The sequence below is a fragment of the Callionymus lyra genome, chromosome 2, assembly GCF_982586985.1.
Source record: "Callionymus lyra chromosome 2, fCalLyr1.hap1.1, whole genome shotgun sequence".
Classification (NCBI taxonomy): Eukaryota; Metazoa; Chordata; class Actinopteri; order Syngnathiformes; family Callionymidae; genus Callionymus; species Callionymus lyra.
The window spans coordinates 31659955-31687949 of NC_141819.1; the positions used below are offsets into that span (position 1 = coordinate 31659955).

The 27995-nt window shown below is 38.2% G+C and overlaps 2 protein-coding genes and 1 pseudogene across 4 annotated transcripts; all 3 read left to right on the forward strand.

Moving 5' to 3' along the window:
- Positions 1-13051: 13051 nt before the first annotated feature.
- LOC148086552 (antiviral innate immune response effector IFIT1-like) lies at positions 13052-14612 on the forward strand. The gene has a single exon (XM_087784698.1). It carries the CDS (start codon positions 13059-13061, stop codon positions 14331-14333), a length of 1275 nt encoding a protein of 424 aa, XP_087640824.1. The 5' UTR covers positions 13052-13058; the 3' UTR covers positions 14334-14612.
- A 5039-nt stretch (positions 14613-19651) lies between these two features.
- LOC148086553 (uncharacterized) lies at positions 19652-22382 on the forward strand (annotated as a pseudogene). Its single transcript, XR_015710460.1, has 2 exons — positions 19652-19755; positions 21104-22382. The product of XR_015710460.1 is annotated as an uncharacterized LOC148086553 (transcript).
- On the forward strand, positions 21350-27891 carry LOC148086554 (uncharacterized). 2 transcript variants are annotated; one of them, XM_087784690.1, is made up of 4 exons: positions 21350-21445; positions 24831-25002; positions 26274-26312; positions 26384-27891. In XM_087784690.1, the coding sequence occupies exons 2-4, from the start codon at positions 24984-24986 to the stop codon at positions 27649-27651; spliced, it is 1326 nt and encodes a 441-aa protein (XP_087640816.1). In that variant the 5' UTR covers positions 21350-21445; positions 24831-24983; the 3' UTR covers positions 27652-27891. The 2 variants fall into 2 exon arrangements, with proteins under 2 accessions (XP_087640816.1, XP_087640815.1); XM_087784689.1 differs by lacking the exon at positions 21350-21445 and adding an exon at positions 24076-24129.
- Positions 27892-27995: the final 104 nt, after the last annotated feature.

Below are 27995 nucleotides of genomic sequence, written 5' to 3' on the forward strand. Positions count from 1 at the left end.
TTATTTTACACAGCATTAGTGCCTCGGAAAATTGCAAGAGTCGAGAAAATGACTGGAGTTTAAGGCACATTTGGTTGTGATGCGTGACTGATAGCCTCAATTCTCGAATGTAAGCTGTGCTTTTTCATACCCTTGTGGAGTAATAGTACGGAACCTTGTGGTGGAGCTTCCTAGCTTACCATCAAAGTTGACAGATTTGAGTGCTGTGTACAATACAAAATCAGTTGGAGGTCAGTAAGTAAAACCAGAATTAATATACATGGCACAACGTCGATTTGAGAAGAGGATTTTAGGTGCGCCTTTTAGACCAAGAATCACAGTACATGAAGCAGATCATGGCTCACAAGACCAAAGGAAGGATGACCTTGTCCTTTGAGCTTTGGCGCATGATGTACATGTGGACAATGCATTTGAGGTTGATGTACAAACTCTTCGCCATCAATCTTACAGTAGCAGTCATTATGTGAAGTTGGGGCCAGAGCCAACCCTAAACTTCCCCACTTTGGAGACCAGTTTCAGACCGGAACAATTTTTAAACATCGCCATGATGAGGAACTTTCTGCATCTTGGAGAGGAAGACTTGAGAGTTGGGTTTTCATGTTAGTTGCCCTTTAAGACCCGAAACACACAAGGCAACAATGAGAACATAGATGGAAAATATACGCAAGGCTGCTGAGCAAGCTCATGGAAGTGAGAGAACAGTAATACATAGTAATACAACAATAAAGAATAGAGGGTGGGTCCCAAATCGCACACTTCTGCACTTACACTTTTCGAGTGCACCTGTGCGTCACGATGAGCAGTGTGCGAAAATGTAGTGCGCAATGAGCACTCAATTGGTGCACTCAGGTGGCCAGGAAATTGAGTGTGGATCGATGGACACTTTCCACCATAACAGCCGCCATCTTAGTGACGCAGATGACGCTAAACAGGAGCTACGTCACTGACGACATGTCTTCGGAGCAGATACCTATATAGAAAACACTATCACAAAACAACACAACAACTGTAATAACAAAATGAAACACAACTTAACTTGTTTCAACTGGCAGAAATCACCGCGAAGTGTCGGTGATATGGTTCCAACAGCTGGTTGCAATCAGCGTTTAAAAGTAGTAGAAGAAGAAGGTGTCAAGTCGTTTCCGGTAAGTGTGTAGCTGCAGTTTTTGATTTGAGACAGTACTACCCTGTCCAAATTTGAATTAGAGAAGTGCGCGATTTGAAACCCAGCAATGTCTTGATTTGCTTGATTTTTACCAGGTGTGTGTTTAGAAAACATGACGGGGACAAACCGGAAGTATAATGAAAATGGAATACAAAATAAAACCAAAATAGAAGCGGGTCTTGGCACGTATTTTACTATTCAAGGTGAATAAAATCAACCAACCAAATGTCGAAGTAGATAAAACATCAGTGCAGTTGTGCCACTATGACAGGACAGAAAAACCTGGTTAAAGAAAAGTATTACCATTTCTAAAAATTGGAATAGCATTTGCCGGCTAGCATCTAGCTTTAAAAAATGTACTTTTGTAATTTTATTGAAAGAAGCTTCTGGGTGTTTTCCATGAAGTATTGACTTTAGAACTGCTACTAGTGTACCTATCATGTCCCTTGTTTATGAAGAAGAAAGACATGAGATTGCTAGTACCTGATTATTATCTTATCCAAGGAAATGATCTTGGATTTGACACTTTACATAAAACTCAAACAGGAGTTGGGAACAAAAACCATGAACAAGCTCTTTAAAGGTTGAAATTCTTTGTTTACTTGAGTAAAGTTTGCAGAAACCAGTTAGAGAGGCACTGTGAAAGAGAAAAGAGAACCATACATTTTCATAGATATGTTTATCAGGGATATGAAGAGGATAGGATTACAGATTACCAAATTAGATTAAGGTAGAAGAACAGGGCTGCCAAGTGTTTCGCTTTGAGTGGACTTTACTCACGCTTATTTTTTTCATGCTAATAAACTTTGTGTGTACGTAAACTACTCATTCATGGAAGGCACCACACAATAATAACCAGTCAGAAGCAACACAAGGCTGGTCTCGGTTTCTCTAACTATCTTTCATAACAGTGTGTGATCAAGTCACCGTAACTTTTAACGACATTTTAACAGAAGTGACGTTGTACTGCAGTCAAGCTATCGTTTAAATCATCATCGCTCTCTCTTAATCCTTTATTGTCAGGCTCATCTCCTCTACTGATTTAATGATGTTGCATGTTTGTAATTTATTTATATTTTTTACAAAAAATATGTACACATATTGTTTGAAACAAATTTAAATTTTCTCATTGTTAAAAGGTTTTAGAACAAGTAAAATGACAAGTTTAAGATGCGATAAATCAACATGTTCCATGAATAACAATCATTAATTTCCTTAGATCTCTTCTGGAAAAGAGAAAGAGAAAACGATAAATAAATCATCATATTTTAGCCGTGACACCTATATGGCATTGTTATATATCACAGGTTATTGATGCTAACAAATATCCAAATTTAAAATTGACAATGACCGCTTCACATCTCTTCTGGAGGTTGTGGACTATTTTTCAAACTACTGTTCTACGACCCATCACAAAAAAATCACAAAAAGCATCAGTTATTGTTTGATTTTGGGGGGTCGAAGATATTTTCTAGGCGGCGGAGATAAAGTCGTAGGTGTGGGTGAATGAAACATCCAACAGTGAAGTTCTTCTTGGGCCCCAGCCTCAGAGTAAGTGGGGCGAGTGTTGTAAGCCACTTAAAACACGTATTCAATTAATTTAAATTGTTTTTTTTTATTTTCAATTTATTGGCAAACATCTAAATATGGTGACTTTGGGACTCTCACCCTTCTAGAGCCCCTGCGATGGCCTCCTCAACCCCACAGGATTTTCAATTATTTCACTTTAGAATCTGCAGGCACAGCAAAGCCCCCTGCCAGTCCAGAATATCTTTCTGTTGTGCAATAACAAACACCAGAGGGGGGCGCTCTGTGAGAAAAATAAAGCTCTCAGTATCGCCCATTGTGTGATTTCCATCCCAGAAGCAGAGAAAGTGTTGAGACTGTGCAAGGAAAAACAAGCAGCGAGAAAGAAACACTCCAGAAACTCCCCGGCTTAGACCTGGCATTTCTTCTGTGTTTTGTCTCTTTCAACTTTTGAGATATTCTCAGACCGGATCGTTGTCTGCACGCTTGTCTGGGTTTGCTGAAACACATCTTCTTGGTCAAGTAAGCCAAAGTTTGGTGAGTGTTAGAAGTGAACACAGTTCTCTTGTCGGACTATGTTTCTTTGGTCCAACGATTGAGATCTTACATCAAAACCTCAGCTGACCTCAGATTTGGTTTCTTTTCTTGGTTTATAGCTCCTGTGTAACAAGGTCGCAGGCATATTATCCGCAGATTTCTGCAGTTGTAAGGTCATCCAGGTCTCTAACCATGCTGAGGGAGTCACTTGAGTTATGGAAGTCTTGAAAATCTTGGTTTCTCTTTTGGCATTTTCACTTTTATTAATATCTTGAATGGGCAAGGACTAAAAGACGAATCGCGAATGCTGTGGCCTTATTTAAAGAGCAAATAATGGGAAAACCCAACTCTCCTGACTCGCTCACATGTTTCTAATGTTTAAGTCTTCCTCTCCAAAATACAGTAAGTCTCTCATCATCAGGAGATTCAGAATTATTTCAATTAAGGTTCTCCCCCGTCTTAAATCACATCGAAAGAGAGGTTACAAGAGCACAGTCCATTATAACGCAATACTGGGCTTTACTCCCCTGTAATCCTGCCCCACTTTGTTTATGAAACAAGTCCCTTGGGGGTATAGTCTTATGGGATTGAAGACGCGCAGTGACTAACCTACTTTCGGTGGGCAGGGCTTGGCCATATCTTCAAATGTAAATATTTCAATGAAAAGAGATGTTTGTACAAGCAGACACACACTGATGAGTACAATAGAGGTACAAGAACTATTGTGCCATAACCAATGATGATATCCTTTTGTAATTGTGACAAATATATATATATATTTTTAAATATCTTTAAGAAAAAAAACTATAGGAGGATGTTTCTGTAAAATAAATGAGTTGAAAAATAAATCTTACACAATAACTTATAACTCTTCTGGAAAAGACAAAATATAACTTTTTGACAAAAGCCTTGAACAATAGCATGTTAGAGGTTATACAAAAAAAACTATCTGTTTCTTTTCAGTCTTTATCCTCCTTGTCTGTAGCTGATGTACACATCTTCAGTGAATAAAAAGATCACATTAAAATACTAACACTGGGCGTAATAGGTCTATTTTGAAGCGGAAAGGTATGATGCTGGTGAAAAAGGGCAGAAAATTGTGAGTTTATGATAACCTTGACATTGGTTGACACAAATCTCCAGTTACCATCCATCCATGTTCTACTGCTTATTTCCTTATGGAGGTTGCAGCCAATCAGTTTCTTTGGGCGTGGCACAGGGGACACCCTGGAAAGGACGCCAGTCTGTCACAGGCCACACAAAGACAACCATTCACACACACACACTCATACCTACAGACAACCCTCCCCCCCAAGTCCCCAATCAACCTTTGTATGTTTTTGGATTGTGGGAGGAAACCGGAGTGCCTAGAGTAAACCCACGCAACACGGGGGAGAACATACGAACTCCACACAAGTGTCACAAGTTGCCTCCCTTCCCCAGTTACATTAACAAAATATAAATTCTCTTTGTATGTTTTTGAATGATATTAACTCAAACATCTAAGACATTTTTCATGAACAAAAAAAAATACATTGCTCATTGTCCTAAATATTCACATGTCCATACCATAAACCCACCACCACCATGATCCACAACCTCACACACACAACGCCACACACGCTGTCTGCCATTGGTGAGAACACCTCGCCAAAATGCCAGCATTTGCCCATGTGGTCTGTGGTTGTGAGTCCGACTGAATATTGACACATTTCGAGACAGCTTATGGCAAAGCAATGAACGTTAGGTTCACAGGTAACAACTCTGGTGGAAATCCCTGCACATCCCACTTCCCGTCATTATCTATGGAATTGTGTTGCGTGATCAAAGCTTTTTTTCTAGGCCAGCCTGCAGTACACCTGTGCAATGATCATGCAGCCGGCAACTTGAAACGCCACACCTGTGAGGTGGGATGGATACTCTCTCCATGGATTATCCAATAGGAGACACGCTCACTAACCCACATAAAGACAACTGTCACATCAATAGTGTTTCAAAGAGTGTCTAATTATATTTATAATATAATGGAGGTCCATAGAGTAACATCTCATGGGTCGCAGGCAGCGAGCTTGAAAACCTTGCCCAAGAAAAAGCAACTTGTAATGTAGGAAATAAGCATAAAATATGGATTTTTTTTCCGTGTGCTCAAAGTGTTATTTTTCAAAGAGCAGACCGGTACTGGTCTGTGAAGCAATTGTTACCGGCCGCTCAGAAAAAAGGTGTTTTGTTTCAGATGGTATTTTCCCCGAAGTAACATTAGGCTGTGACTCTTGACATGTCAAAAGGTTTAATCAAGTTTACTCAAACAATAAACCTGATAAATAGTGGGGAAATCATGCATAAAGATCGGCCCATGAATATAATGCCCAAATTAAAATGGTCCGCAGTGCAAAAAAAGGATGGGGGCCCCTGCTCCATAACCATCCGATAATATTCAGAATACACTTTTTATTTATTAACATAATACACTCTGTGTTATCAATGTTATCTCAACTCCCATTGTTTTGTGTCGGTGAAAAAAGTCCAGAATTTGATGTGAGAAACTGCAGGTTTATTAGGAGACTTACAGGCTTATAACTATACTGAAAGGATTTTATCTGCTGCTCATGATGTTACTTAAGTAACTTTGAAGAGTTACATGGTTGTATGTAAACGTGGGAATAACATAAATCATATTTATGAAAGAAATTAAAATGTTTATGGGTTTTACTTTATGGGAGATTATTTCTCAAGGGGATACATTTAATAAAAAAAAATTAAAAAAAGTATTAATCCCTCTGGAGATCTCCTTCGGGGAATTGTTTAATATTTAATATTTAAGATATTTTAATGTTAATACTTCACATGGAATTCATACATGTATTTCAAATAAGTGGTTTAAATAATTTGAAATAAATTCTGACATGTTTTTTGTCTGACACAGACTTGAGCAGAACTTGGGTGGTAGACATCTCCCTGTGTGATCCTCAGACCTTCATCTGCTGTCCTGAGGTCTGGAATAAAAGTTGAGGTGTCTTCAAGGTTGCTGCTTGTATTTTCGTTCCTTCTGAGGGTTTCTTTTTGAATTGAATGAGGGGCAACAACATACTTATTACTGTAAGAAATGAATATCAATGCTGCTCATGTTGCAATGTTGATTGACGACTGTCAACAAATTTGTCCTTGAGATTAATAAAGTATTATTTTATTTTTCAATTTTTATGTAGGAATGCTGTCTCGCCCACCAACTCTGGCTGCTGTATGAACCTCACCACAGCGCCACCAGCTGCCCTGCAGCAATAACTGATCAACATTTCAGAAAACGTAGTTCGTCTTGTGCCTGCTTTTCAATAAAATAGCGCTGGAATGGCGCCACCTGGTGTCAGGCCGTCACACCTGCTTCTTATAATATTGCCACTTTCGCAACGTGAACTTACAACTTATTCATTATTTTTTTTATTGAATCATTGCCACTGTCTGTGGTTTGAATAAGCGCGATTTTTATATTTCCTCGACAGAGTTTGGGCACGAATATGCTGTCACGTGATGCACTATCGATCCTCGTCACCGATGGACGCGTGATCGCGCGCACGCTGATGCTCATCACCAGAAATGATGAAGATCAGCTCGTGGTGGAGCTCGTCGGTTTCAAATCCAAGAAATCAATACGATTTTTTTTTTCAAGAGTCAAACAACAAACTCACTACAACAATCTGCTATGTAGCGCCACCTGTTGTGTGAGTCAGACTCTGTTTTATAGGCAGCCTGTCCATCATTCATTGTTGGTCTTATTTAAAGCGTTATCTCGTGACTGCAGGGGTTTTGTGCATGCTGGGCATGCGTGTGCACCTTTGTGTCAATTAAAAGATGCTTTGCAGTTATTAAGATCATATTGACCAATATTTCCCCCCCTAAATCTCCCCTAAAATACCTCATGACACACGTGCACACACACATCCATTCATGATTGTATGTTAGTGTCAGATTATTGTTTTCATTTTACTTCTAATTTCATTACCATCGAATATATTCGTTTATTATGTTGTACACGTATTCAATTGTGTCATGTTGTTTTATTCGACCAAAATATAACACTGTATAATATATATAATATAATAAATATATGTTTGAAAGATAATGAATTATTACAATGATTATACATGCAAAGCAACCTTAACATATTTTTATTTATGTTATATATGTTATGTATATGTCTTATTTTTATGTTAAACTACGTGATGTGATGTTTATCCTTTCATTTGTTTTTGTTTTTATTGTCGCTATCACGTTTTAAATAGTGTATATTTGTATTTATGAGTTCACTTCTCAGCTTCACTGAGAAGTATATGTGGGAAGAGCAAAAAAGTCAGTTTGAGTATTTGGGGTGAATCTATTTGGAGTGATGGACACATGAAAAGAAGCGAAGAAGACGGTGCAGGCAGGGTGAAACAGGTGGAGACGACTGTGGTATTGGAGTAAGAGTCAAGGTTTGGCTTTATATAGTCATTTGCCACGATGTGTAGAAATCAAATTAGACCTACTTTCTTACCTTAGTCCTCATGATCTTAAAAACCATCATGGCTGCCAACACACACGATGCATGTGAGCACGAGTTGCGTCTTACAATAATGGCAACAGTGCCCCCTTTTGGTCACTTGGCCTCATCAAATTACTGAGCTCTGTTGAGGTGGAAATGTTAATTTAAAAAAATGTTTCATATTGTTGCAAGTTTTCAATTCAGCAAACACAGTATAATTAATACATTGCAAGAAAAAGCTGAAAATAAAGACACAAATAGGCCTGAGATTCACGAGGCATGTTTATCCGGGATTCAAGATAATTATATTTTTCCAATAATCCATTTTCCTTGAAACAAACATGGACAGCCTACGCCAGTAATCAAAATCAAATGAGGGAGAAACAACGAACAAATGGGCCTTTAATGAGCGTAACAGGAGAATTTAACCACCACCCCCACACATCCCCCCCGGGCTGATTGATAACATTGATTGGGTGACGTCGCAATCAGCTGATCAACGACAACTGGTGGAGACGCATCAGGAGGTTGTGGCGGCCAATCACAGCCAGGCGTAGCCCCCTGTCAATCAGCCAGTCGGAGCCAATGAACTGCAACCAAACTCTGACCGATTGAGCAGTCAATGGGTTAAAAAGAGAATCAACAATGAAAGCGTCCTCCTATTGTTGTGTTTACGACTTTGACGTGAGCATCCGTGACATCATTTCTCAGGAACTGACCTCAGACGAACCCTTCTGGAGGAGCAGTCGCACCGGAAAAGCTGGATGATGGAAGCATCTTTTCTCTGTTTAGAAGTTTCCTGAACATAATAAAAGCTCATAATTGAAAAACAAAGCAAAGGATGGATGCAGATGTGGATTGAGAGGAAATTGTTGAAGCAATTTTTAAAACCAAGCCTGCCTTTTATTCTATCACCGAAGAGGCTGCTGACACTAATGAACCGTCGACAATAATAAAGGTTCATTGACAAAGAGCTTTTATGCTGTTTCCATGTCCAAACAATTTCAAAATGTTCTACCACTAATAGCTTCTAAAAATAAAGTGTATTAAAAACAATGCAAACATTACTTGCACATTTCCGCTTTCCCATTCTCCACGTCATGACCTCAATACATTTAAAATAGATTTGTCAGCTACAAGACAACCTAAAAGTTTCTTTGACTCTCATTCACGGCTTCGATAAATAGTCATAGATTCATACTCGATAAACAGCTGAATGACAAGAGAAACCAGGAATAAACCTTGATCAGAAACAATAGAGGAATTTGTGTTTCAATTACAGTGACGTTGAACTCTTCATTGGTTTCACTTTACTGGAAGTCTTTTTATAGTTGCACAACCAAAAGAAAATACACACACATAAATAAACACAAATACACTGACACACCTACAAAATCACAAACCCAAACACTCCTCCGCATAAACACTTACATACAGAAACACACACTCGCACACACGCAGTCAAGGATAAACACACATGAAAAACACACACAAACAACACCAGACACTGGGATTCACAAACAGACATGCACACACAAATACACTACAGCGCATAAACACTAGCAGAAACATATACAAAATCCACATAAAACACACCCGTGAACACACAAAAATCATATTTACACACACAAACACACTCACGCACACACAGGTAAGCAGACACACACACACACACTCTACAGACCCACTATTTACAAACACATGAATGAAAACAGAAGGAGGATTTGGTAGTTTTAAACATATGCACAAACACACACACCTTCAGTTTCTGTTTCAATAAATGTGAATATGAGTTTCATTTTACTGAAACTAACATAGAAGATTTTACGCACACACACACACACACACAGAAGCATACAGGCAAAAGTTTAGAAATCATAAAGAACAAGATGACGCAAACACGTCTAGTGCAAACACGGTCTGGTCCCAAGCTGTTACTTTCTTCAGGTGAATTGTGTGATTTTGTAGACCCAAGTTACAGTCCATTCTTGACTTGATGTGTTTGTTTCTCTCAGTGATGACTCTGTGGACCGATGTCCAGCACACATACTCAGGGATAGGGAAGCAGCACAATCATTGGTCCTGTTAGATATATTGTCTTTCTCAGAGTTTGAAGCCCTAGCCACATTTCCTGTCACAACTACAAGAGGTGAGTGTCTGATGTCCTTCCTCATGGGTAGTCTGGACGTTGTGGTATTGTGTTAGGATGGGGTGCAGGTATTGTTAGTCGTGAGCAAACTCTTTATGGGGGATTGGTAAGTGTTGGGTTCATTTGTTTGTTATTGTCCTTACAAGTGAGTAGCCTTTTTTAGAGTTTGGTCCGGGGTTTGTTTATTTTTTGTTGAAGAAACAATAGAATAAAAGAATAGAATTTGTGTTTCAATTATAGTGAAGTTGAACTCTTCATTGGTTTCACTTTACTGGAACTCATTTTATAGTTGCACAACCAAAAGAACATCCACACAAATAAATGAACACACATACACCGACACACCTACAAACTTGGGTGTGACTGGAAAAGTCATCGCTTTCGGTTTTATTTCTGCGAAATGTCACCTGAAACAAAGGGAACCATAAGAATTCAATTTAATTTTATTTAAAGTGTCTTATCATAACAAAGTTATCTCAAGACACTTCACAGTTGAAGTAAGACTATAGTTGATTAAGAAAAAACACATCCAGCAATTCAACAATGAGCAATAAGCGAAACACTGTGCAGTGAGCTATGGCGAGGGAAAACTTCCTTTTAGAAGGCAGAAACCTCAAGCAGAACCTGACTCATTGTTGACAGCCTCCTGCTTTGACCGGCTGGGAGGAAGGATGGGGGGGAAGACAGATGGATAAGGAGAAGAGTGAGGGAGGATATAGTGAGAAAAAAAGAGGAGAGTATGGGAGAGTCCATGGAGGTGCTGGAGAGAACTCGGGATCTGATGACGTGGTGAAGATCCTGGATCAGCAGCAGCTCTGGAGGTGGAGCCCTGGGGCTACGGGAGAGAAATAAAAAGTGTGGGTTTAAACTACACAGTTGATGAATGTTATGCAGAAAAGAAGGATATACAGAGCTCGGTGTATAAAACTCCTCCAGCATTCTCAGCCTAAAGCAGCTAAGATAAACAGTTAGGTTAATTATAGGCTTTATCGAAAAGTAAGGTTTTAAGATTGTTTTTAAACAGAGAGAGGGTGTCTGCCCTCCGGACTGAACCTGGTAGTTGATTCAACAGCAGAGGGGCTTGAAAACTGAAGGCCCTGGCTCCAAATCTACATTTAGAGATTTGTGGTATAACTAATAGATCTGAGTTTAAGGATCGTAAGGTCCTAGAGGGTTGATAAGTTTGGATTAGATCTTTAATGTATGTTGGTGCTAGACCATGTAAGGCTTTATAGGATAAGAGAAGGATTTTAAATTGTATTCTAAATTCTACAGGAAGCCAATGTAAAGAAGACATTACAGGGGAAATGTGTTTGCGCCTCTTAGTCTTCGTCAGGACACGAGCTGCAGAGTTCTGAATGAGCTGAAGAGTTCTGAGAGACTTTTTAGAACATCCTGACAGAAGAGAGTTACATTAGTCCAGCCTGGAGGGAACAAAAGCATGGATGAGTTTCTCAATAGCATCTAAAGAAAGGAAGTGCCTGATTTTTTAAATGTTAGGAAGGTGGAAGTAGGCAGTCCGTGAGATTTGTTTTATGTGTGAGTTAAATGATAAGTCCTTGTCAAAGCCGACACCCAGATTCTTTACAGTGGTGCTAGTAGCAGGAGCAAGTCCATTATGTAAAGCTAGATTATTAGTTAATGATTGTCTGAGATGTTGCGGACCAACTAGTAAAACCTCAGTTTTTTACGAGTTCAGTAGGAGGACGTTTTTGGTCATCCAGGACTTGATATACTCTCTGGGTTTTACATCTGGCTTCATTGACAAGTAGAGTTGGGTGTCATCAGCATAACAGTGAAAGTTTATAGAGTGTCTTCTGATCAAGTCCCCTAGTCGGAGCATATAGATTGTGAATAGGATTGGACCAAGAACAGAACCTTGTGGGACACTATAGCTGACCTTAGTGTGTGTTGATGAGAGGGGGTTGACATGTACATAGTGCGTTATATCCGACAGGTAAGATTTAAACCAGTTAAGAGCGGTTCCACGAATGCCTATATGGTTTTCTAGCCTCTGTAGAAGGATTTGGTGGTCGACAGTGTCAAATGCAGCACTGAGATCTAGAAGAACAAGAACTGAAACATAGCCCTGATCACTGGTAAAAATGAGTCAAAATATAGATCAGTTATAGTGTCTGTGTCCAGTGAAGCTGCACCGGTTGTATTAGAAGAATTAGAAGAATCTAGCAGGTCTACAATCTTTCCTCTGATAGTTACAATCTTTTCATTAAAAAAGTTCATAAAGTCACTGCTACTGAGATGAGGAGGGATGGACTGCTCAATGGACTGATGGCTCTGTGTCAGCCTGGCAACAGTGCTGAATAAGAACTTGGGTTATTCTTATTTGCTTCTATAAGTGATGAGTAATAGCTAGCTCTGGCTTTCCGAAGAGATGCCTTGTATATTTTTAACCTATCCTGCCAGTCCTGGTAGAATTCATTATGTTTTAATGAACGCCATTTCTTCTCTAATAGTCTAGAAACCTGTTTTAATTGACGTGTTTCCTAAGCATACCAGGGAGAAATTAAAGTGTGTCAAGAATGTGCCCAAACTCGACTCTGATCTGTCTGTATATAAAGTCTCTGGTTGGTTACCTGTCACTGCTCGAAGACAACACAGACTAAGAGAAGAGACGAAAACTCAAGCATCCAAAAATATGAGGTGAGTTGATTTGAATTTATGGAATAACTCTTTTTAAATATAATACCATAATCATTATTTTTCATTGAAATAGAAAGAGCGATAATGTTGGACCACTTTTTATTTCACACGCACAGGCAAAATTTCTAATATGCCGACAAACAAAGTATGCGCCGTTATTAAAAAAAAGTTTAAGATCTGACACACAACCAAGGACTCTTCAATAAACCAGTGTACACACACACTAGAACGCACTGATGCCACTTTAAACACACCCAAAAACACACAGACATAAATATACTGAATACTGTGAGCGGCACACACAGCTTTCAAACATAGACCAACATTTGCAACATTTCACCCACAGAGAGACAATCACCATATTTCTTTATATATTAAATAAATATTTATATAAAAAATAAATATAGCTGATTGCACAGTTTCATGATTGCAAATACACACGGACACACAACACTGTGGTACTAAAGTGTGGACTTGTCTCCAACAGTGAGAGTCAGACAAACATGGAGGCCAGACTGAAGACCCTGCAGTGTCACTTCACATGGAAGGAACTCGCCCAGGAGATCAAACCATGGGTTGTCAGGGATGATCTGGAGGACATCGGCACAGATGAAGGGAACTGTTGGCTGCCTCACATCTACAACCTCCTGGGTTACCTTCATCACCGTCTGGGCTCAGATGAAGAGGCCTTGAGGTTTCTTAACCTGGCCACAGAGGAGTTCAACCGCAGACACACTGAAGAGGGTCCTTGGATGATGGTGAACTACGGGAACCTGGCTTGGTTGCACCATCTCATGGGACACCAGTCAGAAAGTGAGAGATACCTATCAAAGGTTGAAGTGAGTCAACACCCAAATGTGAGCCAGGATGACCTGCACGCAGAGGTGACTGCTGAGAAGGCCTGGACACTGATGACATTGGTCGACGACCATCTGAAGAAGGTTGAAGAACTTTTTCTGGCTGCCATTGAGAAAGAACCAGAGCGGGTGGAGTGGAAGACCTCCCTCGTCTTAGCATTAGTCAGAGCTCAGAAGCATGAGCTTCCCCTGACAGATGACGTCAGGCAGAGATTAGAACGTGCCAGAGAAGAGGATCCAGAGAACGTGTACATTGCAATCAAACACTTTGAACATAGACGAAAAGAAGGTATAGATGTTGACAGAGACAAAGCTCGAGAGATGGCTGAGCTGGTTCTAAGAAACCCTGTCAGTAGTTACAGTGGTCTGAAACCAATGATAAGATGTTACAAACAATTCCTCACCATTGAAGAGGCAGTTAAGCTGGCAGAAAAAGCCCTGGAAGAACATCCAGATGAACGCTTCCTGAAAAGGTGTGCTGCACTCTGCTACTTATGGAGGGTCACCTACTGGGATAAGAGGAGCAATGTATCACCAGAAATAATGAACAGGGCCATAAACCTTCACCAGGAAGTGATTGCTTTGTACCCTGACACTTGCCTGATAAAGGAAATTAATCTTGCAGCCATACAAGGATGTAGAGATCTGGAGGTAGGAGATGAAATGTACCAGGAACTTCTAGCAAGAGATCTTGATGATGATAACACACAAATGCTTTTCAACCATTATGCAAGATTTCTCCACTATGATCTTGGAAATGACAGAAGATCAGTGGAATACCACATGAAAGCAGCTGAAATGAAACCACGATCGTTCTTCCGTGACCACAGCATCAAGTTCTTGAAGACGTGGGCAAGAAATCGAAAAACCCGAAATAGCACTGAAATCAAAGATTTCCTGGAAAAGCTTCTCACAGATTAGTCCTGATTTTTCTGTCTTCAGTTCTCTTGAGGAAATAGTCAAGTTACACGTTCCTCTGAGACGTTCATGTACCGACTCTCACCCACATTTGATTCACTTCAACTTTCATAGAGAGCCAACAAATCATGATTTTATATACATGATAAGTGTGTGTGTATTTTACCACATGAATGAAAGCCAAGTGTATTCCTATTATTGAACAAATGTATGACTGTACGATGAAAATTATGTCTTATCTTGTCTCATGTATGTTTTAATCCACACAGCTGAACTTCACTCTCTGGGTTTTATCTCATGTACAATAATCAGTCAAGACAAGTAATAAAGGAGTTTATGTTTGACTTGTCATGAAGCTTGATTTGTTTTATTTCGAATAGACAATAAATGTATGAAATGTGCAGTTTAAGAGAAAGGTTTGTGGTTGTTCAAATTAAGAAAAGTTTTAGGAATTCTGTTTTCTGTTGAATCGTTTGAACATTTTACAATTCGCTTAACAAACACATTGGAACAAATTAAAATCCTTAAAACAAAAAAAATAACATGGTGATTAATTACCAAATACAGCAAAGTAATTAATAATTCTACTCTAAACCTGAACACGCACCTACAAATACATTCACAAGGATTCTGAGTTGGATGAGGCCCGGAGCAGCCACGTCGCCAGACAGATTTCACTGGGGCACATGCCCCACTATTAAACTGCAATGCCCCAGTAAAAATTTCACCAATAAAAAAAAATCTCTTCAGAGTCTTAAGTCTACATAGTGTTAAGGTTTATCCTTGCAGCAGAATCCTTGCGTGTTAAAGGAATAAAGTGAGGCTCAGCTTTTTGTCTTCAATAATCAGAAACTTTATTGAGAGGCAAATTCTTCGGTTCAATGTTTCATGTGCGTTCTTCAAACTGACGTCTTTACCTTATCTCCAACTGTCATTTACAGGGAAAAAGAAAAAAACACTCAAATACAGCATTTACATACATCATTTACAACCTTCCCGATCATGTGCCCAATATTTATGAAAATGTTTTTAACTTTAACGTAGTGGGTGGTTTCCTACTCCATCTCTCATTTGTTGACATTTTCCCGAATAAAATGGTAGTTAATGTCAATATGTTTCCACCTTTGTCGACACACTGGATTTCTAGCAAGTGATATTGTACTTTGATTGTCTTCGTACACTTTAGTTCTTGCATATTTATATTTGTCAATTCAAATACACTCCAGTATGGCTGATGCTAAGGATATGTATTCCGCTTCGCAAGTAGACAATGCCACTGTTGGTTGTTTTCCAGGATATTATGGAACTTCCTTGACTCAGGATTGCACAATATCCCGTGTGCTTCGTCTGTCATTGGAATCTGATGTCCAATCTTCATCGCAGTACATTTTCAGGCCCAAATTTTCACCACAGTTTTGAAAACAAAACTGATATCTGGTCTCGTGCATGTGGCTAAGTATATCAAACTTCCAACAGCTTCTCTGAATTTTCTGGGTTCACTCATCTTGTCTGCATCTTCTGAAGAATCAAGTTTAGACGCACATGGGGTTCCTCTTGGTTTGCAATTTTGCATTTCAAATCTTTCTAGCATTTTGTTCACGTATCTTTTCTGTGACACTTTTACTTCATATTTCGTTTGTTCAAATCAATTCCAAGAAAATGTTTTAATCTCCCCAAATTTTTAATTTTTTTGAAACCTTTTCATTGTTTGCAGCGAGGATCAAATCATCAACCCACAATATTATGAGTTCCTTCTCTTTGACTATAACCCTTTGATACATATCTTGCATTAGATCAGGCTGTTCAAAAACATCACTCTTGACCTTGTGATCACCATTCTCTTCATTTTTGTCATTATCACTGATCTTTGGATAAATATATCCATCAGAATAGTCAGTTTTTGATTCAGATGTTGTGAGACATGTGTTTCTTTTTCTAGGGTTCTTTTGTCATCGTTGAATTTAACCAACCTGTACTTCTGTACTCTTTCATCATCTGGAAAGTAAACTAGATAGGCTGGGCTGTTTTTCTCGTAGCCAAGAAAAACACCTTGCTCACATCTTTAGGCTTGCTTATAAGCAAAACAATTTGACCCAAACTTTTGTAGTTTCGACACGTTTGGTTCTCTTCCTGAAAATAATTCATATGAGTTTCGTCTGTTATAGCACCTGTTTCTTATGTATGCTGCTGTTTGTAAAGCATAGTTCCACATCTTATCTGGTAACTTGCTTTGTAGCACTAAACATCTCCCCATTTCATACAATGTGCGCCAGCCTCTCTCAGCTGTGCCGTTCTGATGGGGTGAGTATGGTGCAGATGTCTCATGCCTTATTTTGTTTTTCGTTAACATTGTCTTGAAGTCTTTGCTTGTAAACTCTGTTCCGTTAACTGAACGAATGCATTTGACTTCCGCATAAGGTGATATATCTGCCAGGAACTTTGCTGTGGTATGTACTGCATCACTCTTAGATTTTAGAAACCTGAATAGTCATCTGTGAAAGATTGTGCATATCTGGCTCCCCATTTCTTCTTTGCACAAATTTTCCTTATGTACATATTTCACACAACTGCGTAGGCTTCACGGCACTTCCTTTGATATCCATACCTTTCACCACATCTTCATAGTTACAGTGACATAAAATCTCATGCCACCCTTGTAGTTGTTAAATTAAAATTATTATGTACTATACGCCATACTTAAATTAATGCTAAAAGATAATCAAAATAAAGTATAAATTACTTGCTCGATCTAAGAGCGGGTAAGTGACTACACATTCACAATCAACATTCCACTCAGACTGATTTACACTGGTTCGAGGCAAGCTTGGATCAGAATTAGAGATACGACACCGGTAATTTAAAACATCAGTTTATCTGCAAATCACACCTTAAAGTCTAGATCAAAGAACAAAGCAAGACACACCCGGGAAAGGGGGGATAAAAGACCGAAACCCCCACCCGAGAACATTTGAATGATTAGATTACAAGAAAACAAATTAGGATGTCTCTCAATGGGGGATCGGGACACAGGGAACTTGAAAGGACCATTTGGCCGGAAAGAGACGAACTCCCGGATGGGAAATTTGCCTTAAATATAGCGATGTTTCTACAGCTCTGGACCTTTTCTCCCGGGGCTATTGACCTGTACAGTCGCCAGGAGAAAGTGTGGCCGATCGATCGTAAAGCTTGTGTTTTGACTTGACTACTTTGACTTGAAGCAGCGAATAAACGACACACACTCTGGATTGTTCATCTTTCTCCACGAAGCTAAGTATAAGACCCGGGACACACGTGACGTCGTGTTGGAGCGACGGATGCGACTCCGTGTTTTGATCGTTTAATAGATCATGACAACCTTTACATTGATCGACAGTTTTCTCAACCGTTGGAAGATTTCATTTTAAAGTTGTTCTCTGGTCTTTCCTTCTTGTAGTCGGACTTGAAGAGGTGATCTTTGTCGTCCTCGTATTTGTCCTCTTCTTACACAACTTTTCCGACGCCATCATGCTCTCCTTTTGTTCTTGCATATGGATTCCTGGTGTGTGTGTTATTTTTGCAGTAACCGCACCACACCTTCATGTAACATTTTCTTGCCACATGTCCTTTTATTCGACACTATAGCATATTATATTAGCATCGTATTAGCATCGAGAGAGAGAGAGAGAGAATCACTGCATGAGGTAGGTAACGTTAGCCGACAACAACTTGTTAAATATATTATTTTGATTTTAATTTGACTCGAACTGTAACTCCTAGATGGATATCAGAAAGTTAGGGTGCTTTATTTTATTATATATTTTTTTAACTTGTTCAATTTGCAGATGTTTACTGAAATATACATTTTAAAAAGATTCATTGCTCTTCCTTTTTTGGTTTTATCAGTAATGGTTTAGAAGACTAATTCAATTCAATTCAATTTTATTTAGTCTGATACGATTGAATAGCTTAAATAACTATTTATGTTTTTTTATGATAAATAAGGGTGAATATATATTTTTCTCTTCGCACCTTGTGCGCTCTCTGTATTCTTTGTGCCCCAGGTGTGCCCCAGTACAGTATTAGGTCTAGTGACGCCCCTGGACCAGAGTGATCTGTAGGTTTGTACGGGTGATGATCCTAGCAGCTGAGTTATGGACATGTAAGTAAGCAAGTAAGTAAGTAATATTTATTTATATAGCGCTTTTCCAGACCAGGGTCACAAAGCGCTTTAACAATCAAAACAATACTCAAAAAAGTATATACTTTAAAGATCAAGATAATACTGAGAACAACACAGGAGTTCCAGAAAATCAAGGAAAAGCCTGAACAAATAGATGTTTCTTAAAGGAGTCAGTAGATCCATCAAACGCAGAGGGAGAGGAAGATTGTTCCAAAGCTTAGGAGCAACAGCCTGAAAAGATTTCTCTCCTCTGGTCCTGAGCCGTGTGCGTGGAACCATAAGTAGATTCTGATCCACAGACCTCAGAGCCCGAGCTGGGGTGTAAGGCTGGATCAGATCAGTGATGTAAGGAGGAGCCTGACCATGAATAGATCTGAAAGTAAGAACCAGGGTACTTCCGTGATCATAGCATCAATTTCTTGAAAAATGTTGGAAAAAAGAACCAGATATAGAAGATCTGTTGAAAAACCTTCCTATAAATGAGCCCTGATTTTTTTTGTGTTCAGTTCTCTGAAGTATATATTAATGTTGTGATTAAACCAAAGTCTGAAAGGTCTTTTTAAATGAAACCCTGTGAGTGATTTATTTGCACTTTATTATTGAGTTCTCCGGAAGACACAATAAATGATGTAATGTGTAAAGGAGACTTCAATAAATTCTTGAAACATTCCAAATGACAAGAGCGGGAATATCTTCATATATGATTTGGGGCATATGGTGATTTAAAAAAAAAGGTTTTAATGATTTAATTATATTATAATAATTTCATTTTTTCTAGATAAAACATATAAATATGTTCCTAATCAGCTATTTTATTTGACACTTTTTGTTTCGTATATTTAAAAATATATATAACATTACACGTAATTAAAAACAATTAGTCTAATTGTTTTTATTTAATCCTGCTAAATATAGAAGATAATCCCCGGCCATGAAGGACTTTTATCTTTCGGTAATAAATATGTAGGGAAAAAAAGTTATAGTAAGCAAGTAATTGATGTATACTATGTTGTTTATTAATTTCATTATACAGTTACCAGTTATTCTGAATTCTTTTTGTTTGTATTCCTGACCGTACACATTTCAGCCGTTAGATGGCAACAGACCGAGCTCAAGACATGCAACGACTTCAGAAGAAGAAATGATCTTCCGTGACAAACAGGAAATAGTTTCATATTTTCCTCCTTTTCCTTCTCGCCGAACAAAACTAAAGCTGCTCCTTCTAACGACAGCGAGTCTTGCTGGAGATGGAGATCATGAGCTCAGGTACACAAACGCACCTCGTTTTCCTTCTCTTCCGCTTTCAGACTGAACGACTATTGACGCTGTAGTCTTGAATAAACTGCTTCGATTGCCAAGATTGTAAACAGGATTTACAACTAACTTCTAACTACTCTCTCGACTTCCAATTTCATGACGAAGGTCAACTTAACTACTAAACAAACCAGTATATTGCTGACAAAACCCACTTACCATGGAAATTCAATTGTTTCCTTCACCCTGCTTTTTGACACCAGTGAGTTTGCTCTGGAGAATGTAAAACGTTTGTATTTCTACGATTAGTTAAGCTAGTAGGGATGAATTACATTATATATTATATAGTATAGTAGAGTATATATATAGTATGCCTCAACTCAACATGGCACCCTAAACGTAGGTATGAGCACGTCATACCTTTCCTGGACAGCAGGGTATGCAAACCGAGCTTTATTATAAACAAAACATGCATTTATCTGAAGCATTTCACAACAAAATGACCAGTAAATGACGTGTCTCCTCAACAAAAGTGGTAGTAGAAGAAGAAAAAATGGTTATTTGTATATGGTCTGTAATAGCTGTGTATAAATATTCACATTTTAACATAATACAGTAACATTTCCAAAATAACTGGATAAAAATGAGAATGTTGATTCAGTGATCAAACCCAGGACCTTTTTGATCCAGAACAAAGTTCTGAATGTGACTTACCAATTTCCCAAAGATGATCTCCAGAGGGATTAATACAGTTTACCTATCTATATCTATCTAAATCCAGGACCCAGTCCAGAACCAAGTTCTCTAGCAACTGCGCTATTCAGTCTGTTTGACTTTCAGGAGAAAACTGCCATTTTTGAGTCAAGTTAATTCAAAAATCACTCATTTTTTGCTCACCTTCATTTCGACTAAGGGTTGGCATTATTTTCAGAGTAATAAGAAAAAAACATTTGCAGAATCAGAAAACTTTTAAGAAAAATAAATATGTTCCTCTTAAAGTTAAGGAATTTTTTTTTTTTTTTAAATATTCCCTTAAACTATTTAGACTGAGAACAGAGCTTTTTAATGAGATACAAAAAATAGCCATTCTGATTAATACAACTATGTCCCTTCTTTTGTCGTTCATTTTTTAGGGGGGACTAATTGGACATTTCTTTATCCCATTATCTCCCATCTGCTTGTTTTCAACCAATTGCAGAGTGGGATGGAGTGACGGTTAAATGAGAGCTCAAAGGAAGAGAGTTTTGAGCTGAGAGACTTCTCAGAGAGACATAAAAAATATTGCACTGTTCTGCTGTGAAGGTGGAGATGGTGATGTATGCATCTTCTTGGGGTTACAAAAATGTTTGTGTCTCCACAGATGTCCAGCATGGGCTGGTGATCAAAGAAGAGGTTGAGCAGAAGGAGATCAGCTCTTGTCTAGATCAGGAAGAACAAGAACATCATCTCATTAAAGCAGAAACAGAAGATTTGGAAAAAGTAAAAGAAGAAGCCACACATTTCTCCCTCGTTGTTGACATGAAGAGTGAAGATGATGGAGTTATAAGAAACTTGACTCGGCACATTAAAACAGAGGATGATGGAGACAACTGTGGAGGAACAGACTCAGAAAGCGACTTGGATACATCTCTCCACCCTGACCGCCAGAGGTCGCTGTGTTCTGAATCTGACACTGATGACAGTGAAGACTGGAAAGAAAGCGGTAACACTCATTCAGTTTTAAACTCTGTCAAGTGTCCAAAAGTTAATGTCAGTGAGAAGAAAGACAACGACGATGATGATGATGATCATCACAAATCACTGATCTGCTCTGGATGTCGGAGGAAATTTTCTTCAAAGTCTGGACTGACCCGACACCTAAAATCTTGCCCTGGAACTTTGACTTGTTCAGTTTGTGGAAAGGGTTTTGAAAAGAGATTTGCTCTTAAGATTCATATGCGCTTTCACATTGGAGAAAAACCATTTAAATGCTCTCAGTGTGATAGTTGTTTTACACAAAAAGGCAGCCTAAATTTTCACATGAAAATTCACTCCGGAGAGAAACCTTTCACATGCTCCCATTGTGGTAAATCTTTTACATACAAAGGGGAATTCAAGAGACACATTAAGATTCACACTGGAGAAAAACCTTTTAGCTGCTTCCACTGTGATAAAACTTTTACAATGAAATGGTGCCTCATTAAACACATGAGCGCTCACACTGGTGATAAACCTTTCAGCTGCTCCCAATGTGAACGATGTTTTGCACATAGAGACTCTCTAAAGCAACACGTGAAAAGTCATACTGGAGAAAAACCCTTTAGCTGCTCCCATTGTGGTAAATCATTTACGAAGAAAGGGGAACTCAACAGGCATGTGATGATTCACACCGAAGAAAAGCCCTTTGGCTGCTCCCATTGTGGCAAATCTTTTACGCAAAAATGGTGCCTCAAGGAGCACTTGGGCAATCATACCGGGGAAAAACCATTCATATGCTCTCAGTGTGGTGATTCTTTTACACGCAGAAGTAGCCTGAATTATCACATGAGAAGTCACACTGGAGAAAAACCTTTAAGCTGCTCCCAATGTGGTCGCTGTTTTGCACACAAGGAAAATCTAAAGCAACACATGAGAATTCACAATGGAGAAAAACCCTTTAGCTGCACTCTTTGTGGTAAATCTTTTAAGCAGAGAGGTGTGCTGAACAATCACAAGCGAATTCACACTCGGGAAAAACCTTTTGGCTGCTTACATTGTGGTCGACGTTTTTCACGCCGACACAGCTTAACTACACATGAGAGAATTCACACTGGAGAAAAGCCTTACAATTGCACTCAATGTGGTAAATCTTATAGGCTTGTAGACAGCATGAAGAAACACATTAATAGAACTCATTCTAAAGACAACCCTATTACATAGGGACCGATTTACTTACTGAGCAAATATTGGCCTTTTCATTTAGGAGACAAGCAGTTTTATACACTGCCTGGCAAGATAAAGTAAAATATCAACAGCTGATATTACATATCCAGAGTTATTGCTATTGGTTTATGTTTAGCGATATTATGTGTGAAAAGAATGAGGACTGCTGACTCATCAGATTTATACAAAGAAACCACATTACAATATATATATATATATATATTTATGCTCCAATGTTAAATTTCAGAATGAGTGTGAGGGGAATTGTCGACTTTGCGGGCAACAACACAAGATGTGTGTAAACTAACGCCACACTACAGAGAAATCTATCTTGTGACAGTGCAGAAGCTTTATCTTGTGACTTTTACTTGGCAGTGTGTATGGCAGTGCGCCATGATTGCATTGAAAAAGAGACATCTCAATAAAAGGCCCTGAGGCTTTTTTCTGCACACAATACAAAATATTTAAATATATGTTATGTTTAGCAAACAGCATTCAATAGCAAAGCTTGTTGTCTTTGTTCACACCGCTACAGTCATTATTTATTTATTTTATTTATTTACACACTTTGTTGAATAAATATTTATTGAAACCTGCTTTTGATCATTCATTTTTTTGTGGTAAAATGATATAGGGTTTTTTGATTAAAGTCGAAACATCAATATTGTGTTTTTTTTGTGACGCATTGATCATTAATTTATTAATTTTAATGTATTCATTTATTGTTAACTTGTTCTTAACGATCCACGTTCCCTACTCAGACGGCGGCCTGTTTTGACTTATTTATTTGTCCAATATTAAATATTCCCCTCTTCCTTTCCCTTTATAACACATGATAATCGTCATAAAATCAAAAGTGTGGTTTAATATATTTTTGGGTGGACTGTGAAGTTTTCATGCGAATACAAATATTGTTCAGAAAAAAAGATGACACCAGATATTGCAAAAACGAAGTCATGACTTATTTATTTAGTTTAAAAATGATCCTGAAATTAATTTATAATTTAATTTATTTTGTTCACCACACATTTGTAATCATTAATTAAGATGAATTAATCCAAAAATTGTAAATTGATTTACAAATATAGACAAGACATTGACAAGATTAAAAATGTTTTTATTTGAAATAATTATTTTGCCGTTTAAGATGAAAAACTGCGCCTTGACTTCAAACATAAGGACATCTGTAAGCGACCCCAGTAGTGTTTATATAATAATTTTAATTAAAAGTTATCCTAATAAATCAGATTTATGTTAAGCAATAGTTCATATCGATTCTGAATTGATTAGTACGGTTGCTGGGGTGTGTAAGTCAAATTGCAAACCACCTAGAGAAATTAAGAACTCGTTTCAGAGTTTCTACATTTGATTTATTTTCTGCAATATGCAAGTTTCCGCTCAGATCCTCCCGGAAATGGATGGTTGTTAACCGGAAGTGTTTGCTGAAAACTATAAACAAACCACCTCACGAAGAATTACAGCCAGGTGCAGTAATATGTCCGGACTCTGTTGGTTTCGTTAAAAAAAAAATGACCTACATTGACTCCGTGGGTTTAGCACAACACTTTCGCGCAAGACGGATTCTGGTTTTGCTCTTTGTCGTGACTCTGCGATGTTGAAGCTAATGCTATGCTAACAGGCCTTTGAAGGCTGTGCAGGCGCCTGTATACATTTCTAAATCCATCTGAGTGAAATTATTTTGATGCGTGAAATTCAATGAATGTATTTGCGACATGCCGGGTTTTAATCGACATTAGTTTAAAAAAAACAACAACAACAGCAGCATGTTGCTCCTGCAGACAGTTGTCACGGATCATGTTTGATCATGTTACAGATGCATCCAGTCACAAAGTTAAGTCGAGCTCTTGACTCTCTCCAACATCTCTGCTCTGATGCAGGACTGTTAAGTCATCTGTACGCAGTGATTTACTTTGAAAAACTGACCGGATCCAGGCATTTCTTTTATGAGAAAAAGTTATATTTTGATCAAGAGTATATTTCTCACACACTTGGTTTGTTCTATATTTTTGTCTGAATATTTACTCATTACATTTTAACTTACTTACTGTAACCATTTGTCATGTTGAGTTGACTTTGGTTTATAATTTAAAAAACAAAAATTGTTATGCTCGTCTTATGTTCCAGATGTGTTTGTCTGAGCTGGATTCTCCATTTTCTTTTTCCAGAACTCTGAGGCGGCTTCAAGTTCTTTGTTAGAAGATCATCTTGTGAATGTTCTTCAGAGTTAGACATTTCTTCTTCTGCTGCTTTTGACGATCATCTTCTGCCACATAAGCGGTTATGAGTGACAGACTGAATGACCGAGAATCTTGCTGGAGATGGAGACCAAGAAACCAGGTGCACACACACACACACACTGCAGACACACACTGGATGTGCAAAACTTAACTGTGTATTAAAAGCGTGCACAGTTACACACTTACACTTGTTATATTCAATATGTTGCAAGATGTATACAGTGAAATTCCTTTTTTTATCTTGTAAAGTTTTTACAGAAAAAAAGAACTGTTTGGGATCTGACATCAGAGTGAACGTATCAATATCAGCTCAAGTTTCAAATATTTTTACTCCATACAGAGCCCTATCCACAAAATACTTTTCTCTTCAAAATAAGAGCACTTTTTTTCTCTCAGTCATTTTTCCTTTGGTGCTTCTCTCTGGGAAACCTTGTCATATTAGTGTACAGAAGATTGTTCAAGCACTAAAGTAAATAAACAGTGAAGTTCTGGTCACAAAATAAGAGAAAAGTAACATTTTAACTGATATCAAAATCAAATGATAATTTGAGGCACAGGAACAGAGAAGTCGGTCGTGAAATAATTTATCTTGACAGACAGATATATCAGATTATGTTTCGATCCATCTTTGAGCAACCATTATAATCCACATTACTTTTAACATGCGCCAGTATTTGTTATAATTCGCTACAGCAAGGTGCGATTACGAAGACTTAAATAAAAAATATTAATGATTTACTTTCTTTTATTGAGATTACAAACAACAAACAATAACATTTAAAAAAAGTCAAAGATATAACGAAGCTCGGTTATGTTATTTCAGACTTTTCTGCTAAAATATTTTCCATGCTTTTAAATACATTTGAATCTTAATCAAATACTGAGTAACCGATGAAAAAAAGAAAAAATCGTGGAAGACCTAAAGCGAAGACAGTAAAAGCTTAAGATACAATAAAAGTATCCATGGTAGCTCTCATGGCAAATCTACACTTTAAAATGATAAAGATAATTAACCAAAATAATAGTGATGATAATGGGAAATGCGGTTATTATGTCGTTACTTCAAAACCCCCTTCTCGAAGCTGATGTAGAAAACGCCTGAATTGATCGGGTGGTTATTGGTCAGCTGCCCAAAGTGTAAGCTCTGTTTTCTAAATAACTCAACCTATACTAGAGACAGGGTTTAAAATGAGAGGAAAGACCAGAGATTAAAGTGGTGATATTGATCTCTATATATCTTCACTTTATTTCAAAATGATTTCACGCATGTCAAACTCGGTACAATAATTGTGTTTATTTTTTTCATTTCTCATGCATTTGTAACTGTTTAAACTCATTTTGACTTTCTTCATTTTTTTTTCTCAATTGTAGACGAGGCCTGCTGTTCAAGTCAGGAAAGTGTCTACAATGGTGCGTAAACAAAATCCACAAGAGTCATAGTACAATGTTTCAGTGAGTCAAGCGTGTTTGTGTCTCTGCAGACGTCCTGAAGGTGCTGGTGATTAAAGAAGAAGTTGAGCAGCAGGAGTGCAGCTCTGGTCTGACTCGGCAGGGACAAGATCATCATCTCATTAAAGAGGAAACAAAAGAAGTTGATATCAACAGAGTGAAAGAAGAAGATGATTTCTTTATCACCACAGTCATTGTCAAGGGTGAAGATGATGACAAAACAAGCAGTTTGACTGAAGAAGTGAAAAGAAAAGAGGATGAAGACGACTGTGGCGGACCAGATCCAGCCACCTGCTGGAAAACATCTCTACTCTCTGACAACCAGAGGTCACTGTGTTCTGAACCTGACACTGATGACAGTGATGACTGGAGAGAAACCAGTAACACTCAGTCAGGCTCAAACAATCCAAAAGTTCATGTCAGTGAGAAGAAAGATGACGATGATCACAAATCACTGATCTGCTCTGGATGTGGGGGAATTTTCTTTTCTATGACTGGACTGACTGAACACATAAGATACTGTCGTGAACCTTTGACGTGTTCACTTTGTGGCAAATGTTTTAAAAACAGGATGAATCTGGTGACTCACATGAGAGTCCACAGTGGAGAAAAAACTTTAGTTTGTACTGAGTGTGGTAAATATTTCTCACAAAGGGAAAACCTGAAGGAACATCTGAGAATCCACACTGGAGAAAAACCTTACAGCTGTTCAGAGTGTGGTAACTCTTTTACACAGCGTGCGCACCTGAGAACACACATGAGAATTCACACTGGAGAAAAACCCTTCAGTTGTTCTGAATGTGGTAAATGTTTTGCACACAACGTCAGCCTAAAGAGTCACATGACAATCCACACCGGGGAAAAACCTTACAGTTGCTCTTTATGTGGCAAATGTTTTACAGACAGCGGGATACTTAAAACACACCTTAAAATTCACACTGGAGAAAAACCTTACAGTTGCTCTCAATGTGGTAAATGCTTTACAGTAAGGGGGAGCTTGAAGACGCACATGAGAAGTCACACTGGAGAGAAACCTTTCACTTGCTCTCAGTGTGGTAAATGTTTTATAGACAGTGGAACTCTGAAGACTCATATGAGGATACACACTGGGGAAAAACCTTTCAGCTGCACTCAATGCGCTAAATGTTTTACAGTGAGTGGTAGCCTGAAAACTCACATGAGAAGTCACACAGGTGAAAAACCTTTCATTTGCTCAAAATGTGGTAAAGGTTTTACAATGAGTGGGAACCTGAAGAGACACATGCAAATTCACAAAGAAGAGATCATTTTAAGTCATTGAGCCATCTTGAGTATAATATATCTACTGAAAAGAAAATCGTAAAGATGGCTTGAATAATGTCTTGCTCAAAACGACAACAAGTGTTAGCCACAGAAATTTTGAGCTTGAGGAGCAGTGTGTTGTTAGTCGGCGGTAATGGTTTATTTTGACTCTGCAGCATCTTATTTGTGGTGTGGAATACAATAAAAAAAAAGCATTGTCTTGTTTTTGTCAATGTAAATAAAGAAAAGTGTTAATTTTCTTGTTTTCATTTATCGTCTCCATATTTTTCTCTTCTTACAAGCTAATGGTTGATAAAAAAAAAGAAAAGTTAACTTGCATGGATAGCTTTGACTATAGCTTTA

Excerpts from the sequence above, each read along its gene's own strand:
- LOC148086554 (XM_087784690.1), top strand. Across the intron at positions 26,313-26,383 it reads TCAGGAAAGTGTCTACAATG|ACGTCCTGAAGGTGCTGGTG; the intron begins GTGCGTAAACAA and ends GTGTCTCTGCAG.
- LOC148086552 (XM_087784698.1), top strand. The coding sequence starts at position 13,059 with ATGGAGGCCAGACTGAAGACCCTGCAGTGTCACTTCACATGGAAGGAA.